Genomic DNA, 16,977 nt, shown 5'->3' with positions numbered 1-16,977 from the left:
TGTTGTGGGCTTTTGGAGAATGCATATTCCAAATTACAGTCAAATTGTAAGTCCTCTCTACCAAGTTACCCGGAAGAAGAACGATTTTAAATGGGGGCCTGAGCAACGACAAGCCTTTGAACAAATTAAGCGGGAGATTGTTCATGCAGTAGCTCTTGGGCCAGTCCGGACAGGACCAGATGTTAAAAATGTGCTCTACACTGCAGCTGGGGAGAATGGCCCTACCTGGAGCCTTTGGCAGAAAGCACCTGGAGAGACCCGAGGCCGACCCCTGGGGTTTTGGAGTCGGGGATATCGAGGATCCGAGGCTCGCTATACTCCAACTGAAAAAGAGATATTGGCAGCATATGAAGGAGTTCGAGCCGCTTCAGAAGTGGTTGGTACTGAAACACAGCTCTTCTTAGCACCCCGACTGCCAGTGCTGGGCTGGATGTTCAAAGGGAAAGTTTCCTCTACACATCACGCGACTGATGCCACGTGGAGTAAGTGGATTGCACTGATCACACAACGGGTTCGCATAGGAAACCCCAGTCGCCCAGGAATTTTAGAAGTGATCACGGACTGGCCAGAAGACAAAGACTTTGGAATGTTGCCAGAGGAGGAGGTGACACGGGCTGAAGAGGCCCCGCTGTATAATAAACTGCCAGAAAATGAGAGGCAATATGCCCTGTTCACTGATGGGTCCTGTCGCATCGTGGGAAAACATCGGAGGTGGAAGGCTGCTGTATGGAGTCCTACACGACTAGTTGCAGAAACTGCTGAAGGAGAAGGTGAATCGAGTCAGTTTGCAGAGGTGAAAGCCATCCAGCTAGCATTAGATATTGCTGAAAGAGAAAAGTGGCCAGTGCTCTATCTCTATACTGACTCATGGATGGTGGCAAATGCCCTATGGGGGTGGCTACAGCAATGGAAGAAGGGCAACTGGCAACGCAGAGGTAAACCCATTTGGGCTGCCGCACTGTGGCAAGATATCGCTGTTCGGATAGAGAAGCTAGTGGTAAAAGTACGTCACGTAGATGCTCATGTACCCAAGAGTCGGGCCACTGAAGAACATCAAAACAATCAGCAGGCAGATCAGGCCGCCAAGATTGAAGTGTCTCAGGTAGACCTGGACTGGCAACGTAGGGGTGAGCTATTTATGGCTCAGTGGGCCCACGATACCTCAGGCCATCAGGGGAGAGATGCAACATATAGATGGGCTCGAGATCGAGGGCTGGACTTGACCATGGACACTATCGCACAGGTCATCCACGAATGTGAAACATGTGCCGCAATTAAGCAAGCCAAGCGGCAAAAACCCCTGTCGCATGGGGGGCGATGGCTGAAATATAAACAGTGGGAGGCCTGGCAGATTGACTATATCACACTCCCACGAACACGCCAAGGCAAGTGCCATGTGCTTACAATGGTGGAAGCAACCACTGGATGGCTGGAAACATACCCTGTGTCCCATGCCACTGCCCAGAACACTATCCTGGGCCTTGAAGAGAAAATTTTATGGCAACACGGCACCCCAGAAAGAATCGAGTCGGACAACGGGACTCACTTCCGAAACAACCTCGTAGATACCTGGGCCAAAGAACACGGCATTGAGTGGGTATATCATATCCCTTATCACGCACCGGCCTCCGGAAAAATCGAACGATACAACGGACTGCTGAAAACTACATTGAGAGCGATGGGGGGTGGGACTTTCAAACATTGGGATACACATTTAACAAAAGCCACCTGGTTAGTTAATACTAGGATCCGCCAATCGGGCTGGCCCCGCCCAACCAAGACTTCCACATACTGTAGAAGGGGATAAAGTCCCTGTAGTGCGCATGAGGAGTATGTTAGGAAAGACAGTCTGGGTTAGTCCTCCCTCAAACAGAGGCAAACCCATTCAAGGGGTTGTTTTTGCTCAGGGACCTGGGTACACCTGGTGGGTGATGCAGAAGGATGGGGAAGTTCGATGTGTACCTCAGGGAGATTTGATTTTGGGAGAGAATAGCCAGTGAATTGGGCTGTATGATACCTAACTGCTAAATACCCTGCCAATGCATGTCATTGTATCTATAGTGTCTATATGCCATATCAAGGGTATTACTGTAAGAATTACCCAAATGACTGCAGGATGGACTTTGAAACTGAGCCAAGTACAACAGCGACAGAACTTGAACTGACACCCAGCAATTTCCTCAAGATCAACATCTTCGACCTGCAGACTAAGGGCGTGAGTTGCACCAAATGTACTAGCCACAAGTTCCAGAGGCAGCATACAACAACCCAACATCTCACACCATCTCTCTTATCCTGAAGAACTGTTACAACAGATGGAGCCCCAAAGTCATGGACTAAATAAAATCAATGGACACATTAGAGGGATAGCCCATACGCTAAAGGAATACCATTTGCGTGTGTGTGTGTGGGGGGGGACGACGGGGACGGACGCAAGTCCATATACTTATATATATAAGACAAGGAAGTGGTAGTGGTCGATTGGAAAATGTAAGATCTGGGCATGATGTAGATGGTATAGAATAAGGGGTGGATAATGTCCTGGGTTCAGCTGGGATAGAGTTAATTTTTTACAGGAACCTGGGAGGTGGGGGGCATAGCCGGGGCAGCTGACCTGAACTGGCCAAGGAGCTATTCCATACCATGTGACATCATGCTCAGTATATAAAGGGGGAGCGGGCCGGGGGGTGGGCTCTTCTTTTCGGTGGGGGAAGTGGCAGAGCGTCGGGTCCCGGGTGGTGAGCAGTTGCACTGTGCATCACTCTTTTTGTATACTTTTTCATTAGTACCGTTGTTGTTGTTGCAATTTCTTTGTGTTGTTCCAGTAAACTGCCTTTATCTCAACCCTCGAGGTTCCAGTTTTGGTTTTTTTCCTCTCCTCCGTCTTCCCCCCATCCCACCGGAGGGGGGCGGGAGGAGTGAGCGAGCGGCCGCGTGGTCCTTTGTTACCAGCTGGGCTGAAACCACGACAGGAGTCTAATAAAGTATTTGTAGAGAAGGCTGCTGTTCATCTATGGACAGCACGTTGTGACCATGTTGTTGCAATTCAGTGGTGAAACAGGCCTAGCAAGGGCTCCTCATGGAGATTTTCACTATGTGGGCAAGATTTGCACAATATTATCACAGCCGTATGTACAACAGGCAGCTTTATCCAGAAAAGTTGGCAAATTCAGAATGGATGAGAACACAAAACCACAACACACTTATTTTAAATGATGCAACAGAATTTTAATGAGAATGAAAAGAACAAAAATACATTGCAATATTAAGAATGTGTATCCAAGATGTCAGAGACAAACACATTTTGAAAGACGCTGTTAAAAGTCTCACTGCATTCAGTCACAAGTATGATAAAGTAGAAGATAGTAAGGAATTGAACCCATGACAATACCAGGAAAAAATTCAAAGGGAAAAAAGGAGAGGTGCAGAGCATGCAGAAAGCACTGCACTGAACAGGGTTTGTGAGTGCTTTAACAAAGCTGTCACTCATCTGCTCACTGGTGAATCTGCATTTTGTTTTTTACTTGTACTTTATTCAGTGGATTTTCCTGTTGTGTTTAGCAGGGCCCGCAGCTGCCATGGCTGTACCTGTTGGACCAGGAGGAGTAAGGGTTGCAATAGCCAGAACCATAGGGTCTACCATAGTCATATAGACCCCCGTAACCAAGAGAGCCTCCACAGCCATACAGGCCCCCACAGCCTAGGGAGCCGTAGCCTCCATAGCCATATAGACCCCTATAACCCCGGGAGCCATAGCCCCCATAGCCATACAGACCCCCATAGCCCCGGGAGCCATAGCCCCCAAAGCCATACAGGCCCCCGTAGCCCCGGGAGCCGTAGCCCCCGTAGCCCCCAAGGACGGGTGCTCCAGAGGATCCCACAGCCGAATCCTGTGGGAAGGAGCTGAGGATGGGGCCTGGGAAGGTGACGACAACAGGGGGTGGCTGGATCACAGTTGTGGAGTCAGGGCACTGACGGACGCACGGCTCATTGCAGCTGTCAGCGAGGGGCTGGGGGCGGTTGACGCCGCAGGCAGAGGTGGAACACAGGTCGTAGCAAGACATCTTGCAAGGATGGAGGTAAGCTGCAACACACACTGGGGAGTAAACGAAAGACACAAATTCAGTGGGAAAAAGAGTTTGAAATTTGGACACATGGACTAAAATAATGGCTTTATCTTTCAGGTCTTGATTGTCCTTCTTTTTCTTCAGTATTTTTCATGAGGTCTCTCTCCCTCTTGTAAATCACCATTGCCCAGATTGCACACTGATCAGTCATCTCTTTTATGGTCTCATTCCTAATTTCTTCTACTTGGTTCCCTTTATGAAGTAGTTCTTTGTTCTACGCCCCTGCCAAACACTGCAAAAATATTATCTTTGTAAATTACTTCCGCTATACTTTGCAGCCACTCTTACAACGTCTGTATCTGAAAGGTCATTTCATGTTTGTTTTATACTAGCTAAAACAGTGTGACCTGACAACCAGCAAAACTCCTGTGGTAAATTAATGGGTAGCCGGAAGAACAACTCTGTCATATTGACTTGCAATGTGCTTCCAGAAGCAGGAGCTAAAGTCATGCTGCCAGTATGCTGAACCTGCTATAAACACAGATTAAATAAGGCATTCCCTGCCCTGAAGCGGTTGCAAAGTAGTTTGGGGGCCACAGGGTGGGTGAAAAGATTATTTGTCTGATTTCCCAGGTGGGAAACTGGTACACTCAGATAACAAGGGCTAGGTTTCTACTGCAGATAAGTATGTTGGGATCTGAGCTCTTCAGAAAGACTTTCACCATAGGATCCCATGGAAGGACTAGGAATACTGCCTGTAAACAATTTTTTTTCCCCACTAGAACCAATAAAATATTAGATTAGAAGAGACTTCTGGAGGTCATCTAGTCCAACTCCTTGCTCAAAGCATGGACAAAGTAAAGGGTAGGTTAGGATCTCCTAGTTTCATCTCTGTTTTCCAATACTTCTTTAGGCAATACTTCTATATTCTTTCTGGTTAAGCTTGTCCCCTCAACAAACACATGCATATACATAGACACATATCAAAAACTCACATGCAAAATCTTTAAAAAATTCCCAGTGATTGAACAAGCTTTCTGATGATGCTTTGGAAGCTGCTTTGATAGCTCAAATTTGTATTAACAGGAAACAATAATTTTTGAAAAACATAGTTTTACCATTTTAAACCCGAATACATGGATGTCCAACACCAAGTAAGAAAAATAAATTCACAGTGAAATAATCCAACATTACTAAGAATCTTCGAATACTTATGGATTATTCTGACCTTAATTAAAACCAGCAGAAAAGAGATACCAGAATTTTAGGAAAGAGATCACATAGAATGATACTTACCCTTTTCACAGAGGTGAATAAAGCAAGTAAGGTGGAATGAAGAGCCCTGAGTTGGAAGAGCTTTTATACAGTTCCCTAGATCATGGGGATCACCTAAGGTGCAATTTGTTCATGTGCATAATTGGGGCAAACATGAAACTAATATGACACATAGGTCCTCAAAGTTTTGCTGACTATTTGTTTATTTGTTGGTTCAAAGTCTCATGAAATATCATAGATACATTTCATCACAGAAGCCTCTTTCACCTTGAATGGTTAAATGTCATATTCATTCCTGTTATCATTCCATTCACATCCTTGGCGTTACAACAACAATTATACTAACGCTCTTCCTTAGCTTGTCCATTATTAATGGCAAAACTTGGCTGCTCACTGCATGGCTGTTGTCAGCTGATGTGCACAGATTTTTCCATTAAATCCAGGCTGTAAGATACCTGCAGATGAAATGGAGTTCCATTAAAGCAACTTTGGGGTCGTCATTTTTATCTTTATCATTTGCACTCTCAGCTACTTAATATAAGACCAATGCTGCACCCAAAGGAAGCCATAGAAAACATCCTATGGTCCTTAAATGGTTTTCTATTGTTCGGCTTTTGCTTCTGAATAAAATGCTGGCCTCGTCTAATGAATAAGGGACTTGGGGAAATAACTCCTACTTTCTTTGTTGTGCATTCAGCTGTGGATTACTCTCCCTGTCTTTTTCTCAAACGCTGGCAAGTCCTTTGAACAATTTTAAGCAGAAGGTGGAGATAGAACCTCCTTTTAAACTACTCATTTTTTTCTAACAGGTCTCTCACTGTATTTCAACACAGGTTGGAGTCTAGAGGCAAACTAATACTTACCCTTTCTGTACTCAAGATTACAAGGCACTTTCTTTGTGAAGCATTTGTCACCCACATTTTCCAGTTTTCCGTTTCCTGATACAAAGCCTTCAGGGATCCATTTATATGTCCATCTTCAGATCAGGCAATATTGGAGACTACTGAGAAATGAAATTAAATGAAACATGATGAGTAGCAACTTGCTAAAGCTCTCTGGAGATATGCTATGATAGAGACAGAGAAATCATTTACACAGATAAAGGATGATCATTGATAGAATTGTAACATCTCAAGAAAATAATTAAATCCTCTGTTTCTGTGCTCTGATGTGCAACTGAAAATTATAAAGATACACTGATTATACAGCTTATGAAATGCTGGATTTATTTAAAAGTTTATATTTCATTCTATACTTCTACACTGAAAAAAACTGAAGATCCACAAATCCCCAGTTTTCAGCCATTAACTGATTATACCAAGGACACAAATACCTTGACTTACATATTTTAATGTGATGTCATTCCATAATTGCTAGGCACCTAAATCCAGGCACATGTCTTTAATCTGATTGTAAGAATGCATTCTCAAACCATTAGTGAATAGTTCATGGCATTTGAAGAGACTTGCTTTCTGGAAGCTTGAAAATATTACTGTCCAAAAAAACTTCTAACCACCTCAAAGGCTGAGAAACCCACCTCATAATTTAGAGATAATCTATGGCACAGAGCCTTCAGTATTAAAATAATACATCTGTAAACAAGGGAAGAACCAGCCTTTGTTTTGCATGGTGCATTCCAAGTTCATAATTGTTCCCTGTTCACAGAAACTGCCAGCTCAGCCCTGTTCTGGATTTATGGCTTGCAGCAACAATAGTGTGTTACAGGAGGTCATAAGTCCTGAGAATCAGTCAGTAATTCAAAGCACTTCTGTCACATTTCAATTTTTGCACCAGAGGATCCATTTGTACTGAAAAAGCTTAGGTTTCCTCAGGCCTATTAGATATTCTTAAGTACCATCTTTGTACTGACAACATCAAACCAACAATACCTGGAAAAAGTCTCTTTGGGATCTCCAATCCCTTAGTAGCTTTAGTTAACTTCAGAAATTCATTCCTTGTTTATCTCTTAAAAAAACAAAAGCAAGCCTCAGGAAGATAAAGGCTTCCTCTCCATCTGCTATGTGAAATTCTACAGACTTAGCCCTACACATTTTTATAAGAGAATACAACTGTTTATGTGACTGATGAATGGAGAAACTGATTCAGCTCACATCTGCATGAAAAGAGTTCCCAGCACTCCAAAACAAAGGATTTCACCATTTTTTCTGTCAAATTTAAATTTCAATTTCCACATAAGCCCTATTTAGAGACTAAAGCACATGTTGCAGGTCCCGGGAGTTGCTGCTGCTCTTCTGAGCTGAATTGTGCCCATTACAGCCAGTGTCAAATACTACTGGAAAACATAATTGACTCCCAAGGGTGCTGTGTCCCCCAACCGTTGGTGGGGAAACTAAACACGCAGAAACCACCCCCAACCTTCCTGAATATCATATTGACAGTTTTTAACTTCTGTCCTGGCAGGTTGTAATGTGAATTATATGTACTTAAACAAAAATCCTGCCTGTGACAGCAGTTTGTAATTCTGATAAACCCATGAGACACTCTCCAGTTGTTAATACAGGAGGACCTGGCTTAATAATTTCTGTTGTAATTTCAAGGAAGTGACTGAAATAATGCCAGGTATTAATTTTCCCCAAGTCATTACAAAATGAAAGAATTCTCTATAAGCTAAAGTGATGTTTAGGTCCTTATTACAAACAGATTTGAAAGGACTCATAAACTCCAGTAATGAACACAGCAATTTCATCACCTTGATGAGTTACATGTGCCTGAAATTGGGCTGGACAACCAATGCTCTTCTTGTACCTCCAGCTGCTGCAATATAAAAGCTCTTCCATCTCATAGCTCTTCCAAACACTTCCCTTGACTTCTTGGTGACTTGGGTAAGTCTGATTCTTCTCTGTTGCTATCAGTGTATCTTTTTATTGCTGGTTTCAACTTCAGTTGATGTCCACCAACCATACTGTCGAGTGTATCTGCATTGCCTTGGGACAGAGATTCTAATGCTGCCTCTGGGGTGGCAGATACACCCCTATTTGGTGCGTGGGGCTCTGAGGAGTTCTCAGTGTCAGAAACACTGGACCCTGGAGCAACTGGACAATGTTTTTAGTCACCTGGTTTAGTTTTAGGTAGTCCTGGGAGGAGGGGGGAGTTGGACTCAAAGATCCTTATGGGTCCCTTCCAACTGGAGATATTCTATAATTCTTACTTCAATGCATTTAACCTATTCTAAAGTTTGCATATGAGGTTCAACATTGAATAAGGGCATCACCACTGCAGCCATTCATGCAATCTGAGATGAACAAGCAATATATTCGAGAAAGTTGTGTGTGTTGTCCCAGTACAGCAAATCTTCTGGCTGTCCTTTACTTTCTTGCTTTCATGTTCTTTCTCAGAACCCTTCTAAGGACTTCCAGGACATAGTGAGTGGAGAAGAGTGAAATCACCCTTGGAGAAAATAACTAAATTTAGAGGGGAGAATATAGGCTGAATTCTTGGGTTTATCAAGGAGTCCTGGTTTGTCCTGGGAAGAATAATCTGAAATGAGTTTTTTGAAAGACATTAGGGACTAAAACACTATTTATATTGAAATTGTCCAGGCTGTATCCATACAGTAGCTGCATAGGTGGGAGTTGGGATAATAATGCTACCATCTGTCCTTTGTTGTCTTGTCAAATGGCTTTCTGAGCAATCTGGGCAGTCACAATCCTATAATCTGTTGTTCCTACAACTCTCAGCAAAATTGGGATGAGTGGGAAGAAGAAGCTACTGTAATTAAGATATTCATGAACTACATCTCATGTAAACCTGCTGAACCCAAATCCAAGTTCTCCTACTGACTCATCAGATGACCTTGGACAAAGTCACTTTGCTTTCTCTGTTTTTGCTTCTCAATGTTCAGTTTAACGTGTACAAATATATCTAAGTTCTTTGCAGGATATTCATGAGGGACACCACTTTCAGAGGTAGGCATAACATTTCCCATATGCTTCTGTATGCGTAGACATCTTCTAGAGAGTTTTCGAAAATCTGATTTTTGAAAAAAGAGGATTATGATTGCAAAGTGGGAAATCAATTTATTTACTTGTACTTGACTCATTATTTTAATGTAAACTGTTGAATTTTGAAGTCTTTGTCTTCTACTTAGTCTAATCATTAGTGTGTGTTGCAGCTTACCTCCATCCTTGCAAGATGTCTTGCTACGACCTGTGTTCCACCTCTGCCTGCGGCGTCAACCGCCCCCAGCCCCTCGCTGACAGCTGCAATGAGCCGTGCATCCGTCAGTGCCCTGACTCCACAACTGTGATCCAGCCACCCCCTGTTGTCGTCACCTTCCCAGGCCCCATCCTCAGCTCCTTCCCACAGGATTCGGCTGTGGGATCCTCTGGAGCACCCGTCCTTGGGGGCTACGGGGGCTACGGCGGCCTGTATGGCTTTGGGGGCTATGGCTCCCGGGGCTATGGGGGTCTGTATGGCTATGGGGGCTATGGCTCCCTGGGCTATAGGGGTCTATATGGCTATGGAGGCTATGGCTCCCTAGGCTGTGGGGGCCTGTATGGCTATGGTAGACCCTATGGTTCTGGCTATTGCAACCCTTACTCCTCCTGGTCCAACAGGTACAGCCATGGCCACTGCAGGCCCTGCTAAATCCTACAGAAATACCCCCTGAGTAAGGACTAACCAGCAACTGGGAGATACAATCTTGATCCACAGCAGTGGTCCCAAGGGAGCTGTTGTGAAGTCCTGATCACTGCCACCCCACTGCAACAGAGCTGGGAGCACACTGCACATCCTTAATTTCTTCACCCTCTACTCACGGTCTTTTCCATCTATGTGTATAATGGGTAGGATAAAACAAGTAATTTATATTCTTATAAAATGGCACTTCACTGTCCAACTGAAGAAGAACAATTACAGAAGGAACAGCCTCCACTCTGATGCATATTCTTGATATTCTACAATGCTTTTCTGTGAATGTTTATTTCTCATTAAAGTGATTCTACTCTGCATCAAACAAATCAACTTTTAGTTTTAATTTCTTCTGCTATGGATATACAACTTTCCTCTCTGCAAATGGGGAAACTCAAATCCTTACGTAGGTTGAAGCTCAGACTTCAAAAACACAGCTGAAATGGCCCAGCTATCAGTAAAGTCAATCACTCTTTGTTGCACTCAGTGCACCCATTTGGGGCAGGAATCCTTCCTCCACAGCTGATCTGGGTTACAGCAATAACATTATGTTTAGAAAGAAACCACACTAAACCTCCATTCTCTAATGAACTACTTGAACATCTTTGCGGATCATAGCAGGAGTAGAGCTGGTGGCTCAGCTGAGGCTGGATTCAAAGTAAATTATGGGCAAAAGAGTGGCAGATGAGGCCCTCAGGTGGGAGGGATGCTCCTGAGTCAGAAGGGATTTAGGGAGGTGGGGAGAGGGTGGTAAAGGGTATTGGCACAGAGCTGCTGAGAGGGAGAGGATTGGAGCTGCGACAAGGAAAAGAGCTCTTCAGGGGTGAGTAGACTATCTAACAGACCTTTTAGATGAGGACTATTGTGGGAGAGGCTGAAAGTTAGAGCAGCTGAAAATGGGGGTTTCTGTTGTGAGGGTTTCCCAGGCAGAAGGAATTGGGAAACACAACAACAGTGTTGAGGATATGTATACAGGGTTATGACTTTTTCTACCTTTTAAGCTTTCCAGGCACTATAACTCTGTTCTATCTGTTCCAGCTGTTCTTGCTGGCATAGATGAATTAGCCCTTGGTGTAGCTGTATGGAGTAGCTGTTTTTCTGTCAAAAAACATCCAACACCTTAGATTTCATTATTATACAGAAAGACCATTACCCACACTTCAGATTTAAAAGTTCCCTTGTATGGCCCAGAAAACTTTCTTTAAGGAGTTGACAGAATATTAATTCAACTTTCTGCAGAGACTATTACTGAGGATGGAGTTTAATTATTTGAGTGAGATCCTGAAGTTCAAGGAGATGAATCAAAGAGTTACCTGGAAGAAATTCTTACTAAAGTCTAATGTTTTTTAGGAAAGGGTTTAAAATTAGTAATCTACCATTTCATTTCTCTACCACTACTAATCTGTAACCAGTGGATGTACCACCAAGAAGCCAAATTCTTCAAAAATTTCAAGAATCTTTATCTGAAAAATGGGGACGGCAGGACAGTAGTTCCTTCTGTGCTGAGGGCTTTGTGCTGCTTTTGTACACTTAAAATCCCTGTTTTTTTGGGGCAGGATGTTCAACTTCATAGTTTAAACTGTTATTGACAGCTGCACAGGTTAGATTTCTCCCAAGACAAATAATAAGGGTGAAAACATGAGAAGAGAATACCAGAACATGACAACTTTGATGCAGTAAACTTTTAATGATAGTGAGAAAAGAAATACATTTTCAGAATCTCCAAGTACAGTTCTCCAGTCAGGGATACATTCACATGTGATTGATTTTTTTTTTTTTTTTTTTTCCTTCCTGAGTCTTAGCTGTTGATTTGAACAGACAGGAACTGTTTTGAGCAACTTTGTTACATGTTTACCCTAGGCAACATGGAAATGTCATGGGAGAAGCATTAAGGCAGAAACTGGAAGTAGAAGAGGAGAAATTCAAAGGGGGCTGAAGGGATACAGCTCTGTGGTCTTGGAACAGAGCAGTGGAGGTTCAGATCTCTTTAGCTGTGAAACCATCACATCTCATTTGTTGTTATAGCTCACTTGGGATATTTCTGTAGGATTTAGCAGGGCCCGCAGATGCCACGGCTGTACCTGCTGTACCGGTAGGAGCAAGGGCTGCAAGAGCCGGAACCATAGGATCTACCATAGCCATACAGGCCCCTGTAACCCAGGGAGCCCCCATAGCCATACAGACCCCCACAATCCAGGGAGGAGCCCCCATAGCCATACAGGCCCCCGTAGCCCCGGGAGCCGTAGCCCCCGTAGCCCCCAAGGACGGGTGCTCCAGAGGATCCCACAGCCGAATCCTGTGGGAAGGAGCTGAGGATGGGGCCTGGGAAGGTGACGACAACAGGGGGTGGCTGGATCACAGTTGTGGAGTCAGGGCACTGACGGACGCACGGCTCATTGCAGCTGTCAGCGAGGGGCTGGGGGCGGTTGACGCCGCAGGCAGAGGTGGAACACAGGTTGTAGCAAGACATCTTGCAAGGATGGAAGTCAGTCTAAAACATGGTCATTTATGTTAACATTAAAGAAATATCAAACATTAGGTTATGATGAAGCAGTCCAACAGGGTCTCAGTAACAAATCTGGGAAGTAAACATATTTTCTATTACTGTTCTTCCTAGCAGTGTAATCTGGAGGCTAGTTTTGACTTCAGTATGACTAAGTAGTGTACTTTTCAATTGTGTCTTTGGTATTTCCAGATGAGCTATTTTTGATAGTATTACATCGTTATTAGTTGACGTTTTCTACTTGATAAGTTTGATCTTTCCTGTTAAAAACTCAGCAGAACTCTGCTAAATGCAGCCATATACAACCATGCATATGAATTATTCTTTACTTCCTAAAATAGTCAAGGAATTCTTTGGCAAGCTAAAATGTTACAAGTTTGGGATTTAAAACTGCTTGATATACCCTTCTTCTGCAGCCTATCTTTACAGGACCTAGTAACAAATGAGAAACCAAACATTATTTCCAGCAGCAAATAATCTAGAGATCACTGTCAGCCTGGCAGTAACTGGAGAGGACTTGGTCCTGAGTTAAAATCAAGAGTTCTTGACAGCAAGTTAAGTTTAGCGAAGTTTGAGACAAATCTGACTTACCCAATTCACGAAGGTGAGAAAGGTGTGAGGAGTGGATAGAAAGACTTAATGCAAAGAGCTTTTATACAGCTGTTGGTTGCCTGGAGGACATTAGGCATCCTATGTGTGAGTTCATAATTAGGTACCAACCCCAAATTGTAGAACAGGTAGTTCCTCAAAGTGCTGAAATTGTTTTTGCTTATTACTTGTGGGTTGCAGGCACTTCAAACCCACACATAGCGTGACATGCACACTCCACCACAGACCTTTCTATTATCTCCAGGCTTTATGTGTGGAATTACTTTTGTATTCCATTGCTCTCTTTAGCATTAGGGGAGGAAGTAAGCTGACTTGATTTAAGAGTCCCGCATAATTAGGATGCCAGGAGGACAGTAATTTCTTTTGTCCAGCTACAGATCTCTTAGTAAAATAAATCCCATTTTGTCTCAAGGTATAATGTTGATTATACTATCTCAAATGAAGGCTGGAGACAAATAACAAGGGTAAAAACATTCTTTCTGCAGACTTGGCGCACTTCTACCTCCAGCTACTCAATGCAAACACAATAATCTGGAAGATCCAAAAAGTGTAATAAACAATGAACTGATTAAGGGAAAGATCCAAGTGACCTTAACTTACCTATTTTAATGTGATAATCGCTTATAATAGGAGGGTGTATGCATCCAGGCATACTTTTTATATAATTATGACACAGTATGTACAAGCTAGTAATGGATGCTCATGAGGTATTTGAAAATCTCTTGGAATGTTCTTGTAAAACTTTGAGATGGCTTTTTTCTGTATTATAGCTCAGGAAATCTGCATACGTATCTCTAGATTTGGAAAAGCTCATAATTTAGAAATAATATGTGGTCTGAAGATAACCGTGTTGATGATTATGATAACCATGATAATGATATGGTGTTACAATAATGGCATAAACAAAGAAAGAAACCTCAGCAAAAGCCAGCACCTGCCTTTCCCAGCAGATTTCCACCTCATAATTGCTCTCTATTGAAAGATGCCATCAAAGATGGGGTTAGCTGCAAGATCGGTTGTAGACCAGGATCAAGGATGACTGAGAAGCAAGCTAGAAATTAAAGGAAACTTCAGGAAAATGCACCCTCTCAAACTTGTGGATCAAACTGAGCTGAAAGTTTTGAGTATCCCTGACTGCTTATGATTTCAGAAATTCACTGGGAATCTGTCCACTTTTTGATGACACTTTAGATACTTTGATGTCTAAAAGGTTGCTTTTATCTATCGGATACACAGGTGAAACAAGACCTGCAGGAATCCTTTAAGACCTGTGAATGGTCTTTGATTTAAGCAGTAGGTCTGAGCACTTTTGAACAGCCAAAAGGAGCCAGTTCAATGTACCTGCAGGCATTACAGAAGAAGGGCAGAGATAACACATAGAAGATGAGCAAGTGGGACACCAGTAATAATTGCATATTCTGGGATGAATTTATTGAGTTGATAATGTTATTAGACTGTGGCTTAGCCTGTTACTCTGAAATCTCACTTCACAGCTCTCCTTCCTTCAAAAAAGAAAGTTTTTCTTTTTTTCTAATACAGTTAAATTTGGGGGTTCTCCTGTATAACTTCTACAAAAACACACATCTATCTCAGTAAATCAAAAATTTAGATATTAATTCAATGTACACTTTGATTATTTTGAGCTTTTGATCTTGAGCATTAAAACTATAAATATCTCTCCTTTCAGAACTAAATTCATCTTTGTCGTGGTTTCAGCCCAGCCGGTAACAAAGGACCACGTGGCTGCTTGCTCACTCCTCCTGCCCCCCTCCGGTGGGATGGGGGGAAGACGGAGGAGAGAAAAAAAAAAAAAACCAAAACTGGAACCTCGAGGGTTGAGATAAAGGCAGTTTACTGGAACAACACAAAGAAATTGCAACAACAACAATGGTACTAATGAAAAAGTATACAAAAAGAGTGATGCACAGTGCAACTGCTCACCACCCGGGACCCGATGCTCTGCCACTTCCCCCACCGAAAAGAAGAGCCCACCCCCCGGCCCGCTCCCCCTTTATATACTGAGCATGATGTCACATGGTATGGAATAGCTCCTTGGCCAGTTCAGGTCAGCTGCCCCGGCTATGCCCCCCACCTCCCAGGTTCCTGTAAAAAAAATTAACTCTATCCCAGCTGAACCCAGGACATTATCCACCCCTTATTCTATACCATCTACATCATGCCCAGATCTTACATTTTCCAATCGACCACTACCACTTCCTTGTCTTATATATATAAGTATATGGACTTGCGTCCATCCCCATCGCCCCTCTGCGCACACACACACACGCAAATGGTATTCCTTTAGCGTATGGGCTATCCCTCTAATGTGTCCATTGATTTTATTTAGTCCATGACTTTGGGGCTCCATCTGTTGTAACAGTTCTTCAGGATAAGAGAGATGGTGTGAGATGTTGGGTTGTTGTATGCTGCCTCTGGAACTTGTGGCTAGTACATTTGGTGCAACTCACGCCCTTAGTCTGCAGGTCGAAGATGTTGATCTTGAGGAAATTGCTGGGTGTCAGTTCAAGTTCTGTCGCTGTTGTACTTGGCTCAGTTTCAAAGTCCATCCTGCAGTCATTTGGGTAATTCTTACAGTAATACCCTTGATATGGCATATAGACACTATAGATACAATGACATGCATTGGCAGGGTATTTAGCAGTTAGGTATCATACAGCCCAATTCACTGGCTATTCTCTCCCAAAATCAAATCTCCCTGAGGTACACATCGAACTTCCCCATCCTTCTGCATCACCCACCAGGTGTACCCAGGTCCCTGAGCAAAAACAACCCCTTGAATGGGTTTGCCTCTGTTTGAGGGAGGACTAACCCAGACTGTCTTTCCTAACATACTCCTCATGCGCACTACAGGGACTTTATCCCCTTCTACAGTATGTGGAAGTCTTGGTTGGGCGGGGCCAGCCCGATTGGCGGATCCTAGTATTAACTAACCAGGTGGCTTTTGTTAAATGTGTATCCCAATGTTTGAAAGTCCCACCCCCCATCGCTCTCAATGTAGTTTTCAGCAGTCCGTTGTATCGTTCGATTTTTCCGGAGGCCGGTGCGTGATAAGGGATATGATATACCCACTCAGTGCCGTGTTCTTTGGCCCAGGTATCTACGAGGTTGTTTCGGAAGTGAGTCCCGTTGTCCGACTCGATTCTTTCTGGGGTGCCGTGTTGCCATAAAATTTTCTCTTCAAGGCCCAGGATAGTGTTCTGGGCAGTGGCATGGGACACAGGGTATGTTTCCAGCCATCCAGTGGTTGCTTCCACCATTGTAAGCACATGGCACTTGCCTTGGCGTGTTCGTGGGAGTGTGATATAGTCAATCTGCCAGGCCTCCCACTGTTTATATTTCAGCCATCGCCCCCCATGCGACAGGGGTTTTTGCCGCTTGGCTTGCTTAATTGCGGCACATGTTTCACATTCGTGGATGACCTGTGCGATAGTGTCCATGGTCAAGTCCAGCCCTCGATCTCGAGCCCATCTATATGTTGCATCTCTCCCCTGATGGCCTGAGGTATCGTGGGCCCACTGAGCCATAAATAGCTCACCCCTACGTTGCCAGTCCAGGTCTACCTGAGACACTTCAATCTTGGCGGCCTGATCTGCCTGCTGATTGTTTTGATGTTCTTCAGTGGCCCGACTCTTGGGTACATGAGCATCTACGTGACGTACTTTTACCACTAGCTTCTCTATCCGAACAGCGATATCTTGCCACAGTGCGGCAGCCCAAATGGGTTTACCTCTGCGTTGCCAGTTGCCCTTCTTCCATTGCTGTAGCCACCCCCATAGGGCATTTGCCACCATCCATGAGTCAGTATAGAGATAGAGCACTGGCCACTTTTCTCTTTCAGCAATATCTAATGCT

At 43.7% G+C, this 16,977-nt stretch overlaps 3 protein-coding genes across 3 annotated transcripts; 1 reads left to right on the top strand and 2 right to left on the bottom strand.

Annotated features, from left to right (window-relative positions):
• Window positions 1-3,279: 3,279 nt before the first annotated feature.
• Window positions 3,280-5,395, bottom strand: LOC104318370 (scale keratin). The gene is made up of 2 exons (XM_009919598.2): window positions 5,364-5,395; window positions 3,280-4,096 (listed from the first exon to the last, which is right to left on the bottom strand). Exon 2 carries the CDS (start codon window positions 4,062-4,064, stop codon window positions 3,558-3,560), a length of 507 nt encoding a protein of 168 aa, XP_009917900.2. The 5' UTR covers window positions 4,065-4,096; window positions 5,364-5,395; the 3' UTR covers window positions 3,280-3,557.
• A 2,689-nt stretch (window positions 5,396-8,084) lies between these two features.
• Window positions 8,085-10,312, top strand: LOC138687168 (scale keratin-like). The gene is made up of 2 exons (XM_069793132.1): window positions 8,085-8,185; window positions 9,475-10,312. The coding sequence occupies exon 2, from the start codon at window positions 9,495-9,497 to the stop codon at window positions 9,948-9,950; it is 456 nt and encodes a 151-aa protein (XP_069649233.1). The 5' UTR covers window positions 8,085-8,185; window positions 9,475-9,494; the 3' UTR covers window positions 9,951-10,312.
• A 1,730-nt stretch (window positions 10,313-12,042) lies between these two features.
• LOC104312173 (scale keratin) lies at window positions 12,043-12,462 on the bottom strand. The gene has a single exon (XM_009929237.2). It carries the CDS (start codon window positions 12,460-12,462, stop codon window positions 12,043-12,045), a length of 420 nt encoding a protein of 139 aa, XP_009927539.2.
• Between the last annotated feature and the right edge of the window lie 4,515 nt (window positions 12,463-16,977).

The sequence above is a fragment of the Haliaeetus albicilla genome, chromosome 10 (assembly GCF_947461875.1).
Source record: "Haliaeetus albicilla chromosome 10, bHalAlb1.1, whole genome shotgun sequence".
Classification (NCBI taxonomy): domain Eukaryota; kingdom Metazoa; phylum Chordata; class Aves; order Accipitriformes; family Accipitridae; genus Haliaeetus; species Haliaeetus albicilla.
Note: the sequence above shows the minus strand (reverse complement) of the source record. Positions and strands in the feature narration are given on the sequence as shown.

Coding starts and splice junctions, on each gene's coding strand:
- LOC104318370 (XM_009919598.2), bottom strand. CDS start 4,064: ATGTCTTGCTACGACCTGTGTTCCACCTCTGCCTGCGGCGTCAACCGC.
- LOC138687168 (XM_069793132.1), top strand. CDS start 9,495: ATGTCTTGCTACGACCTGTGTTCCACCTCTGCCTGCGGCGTCAACCGC.
- LOC104312173 (XM_009929237.2), bottom strand. CDS start 12,462: ATGTCTTGCTACAACCTGTGTTCCACCTCTGCCTGCGGCGTCAACCGC.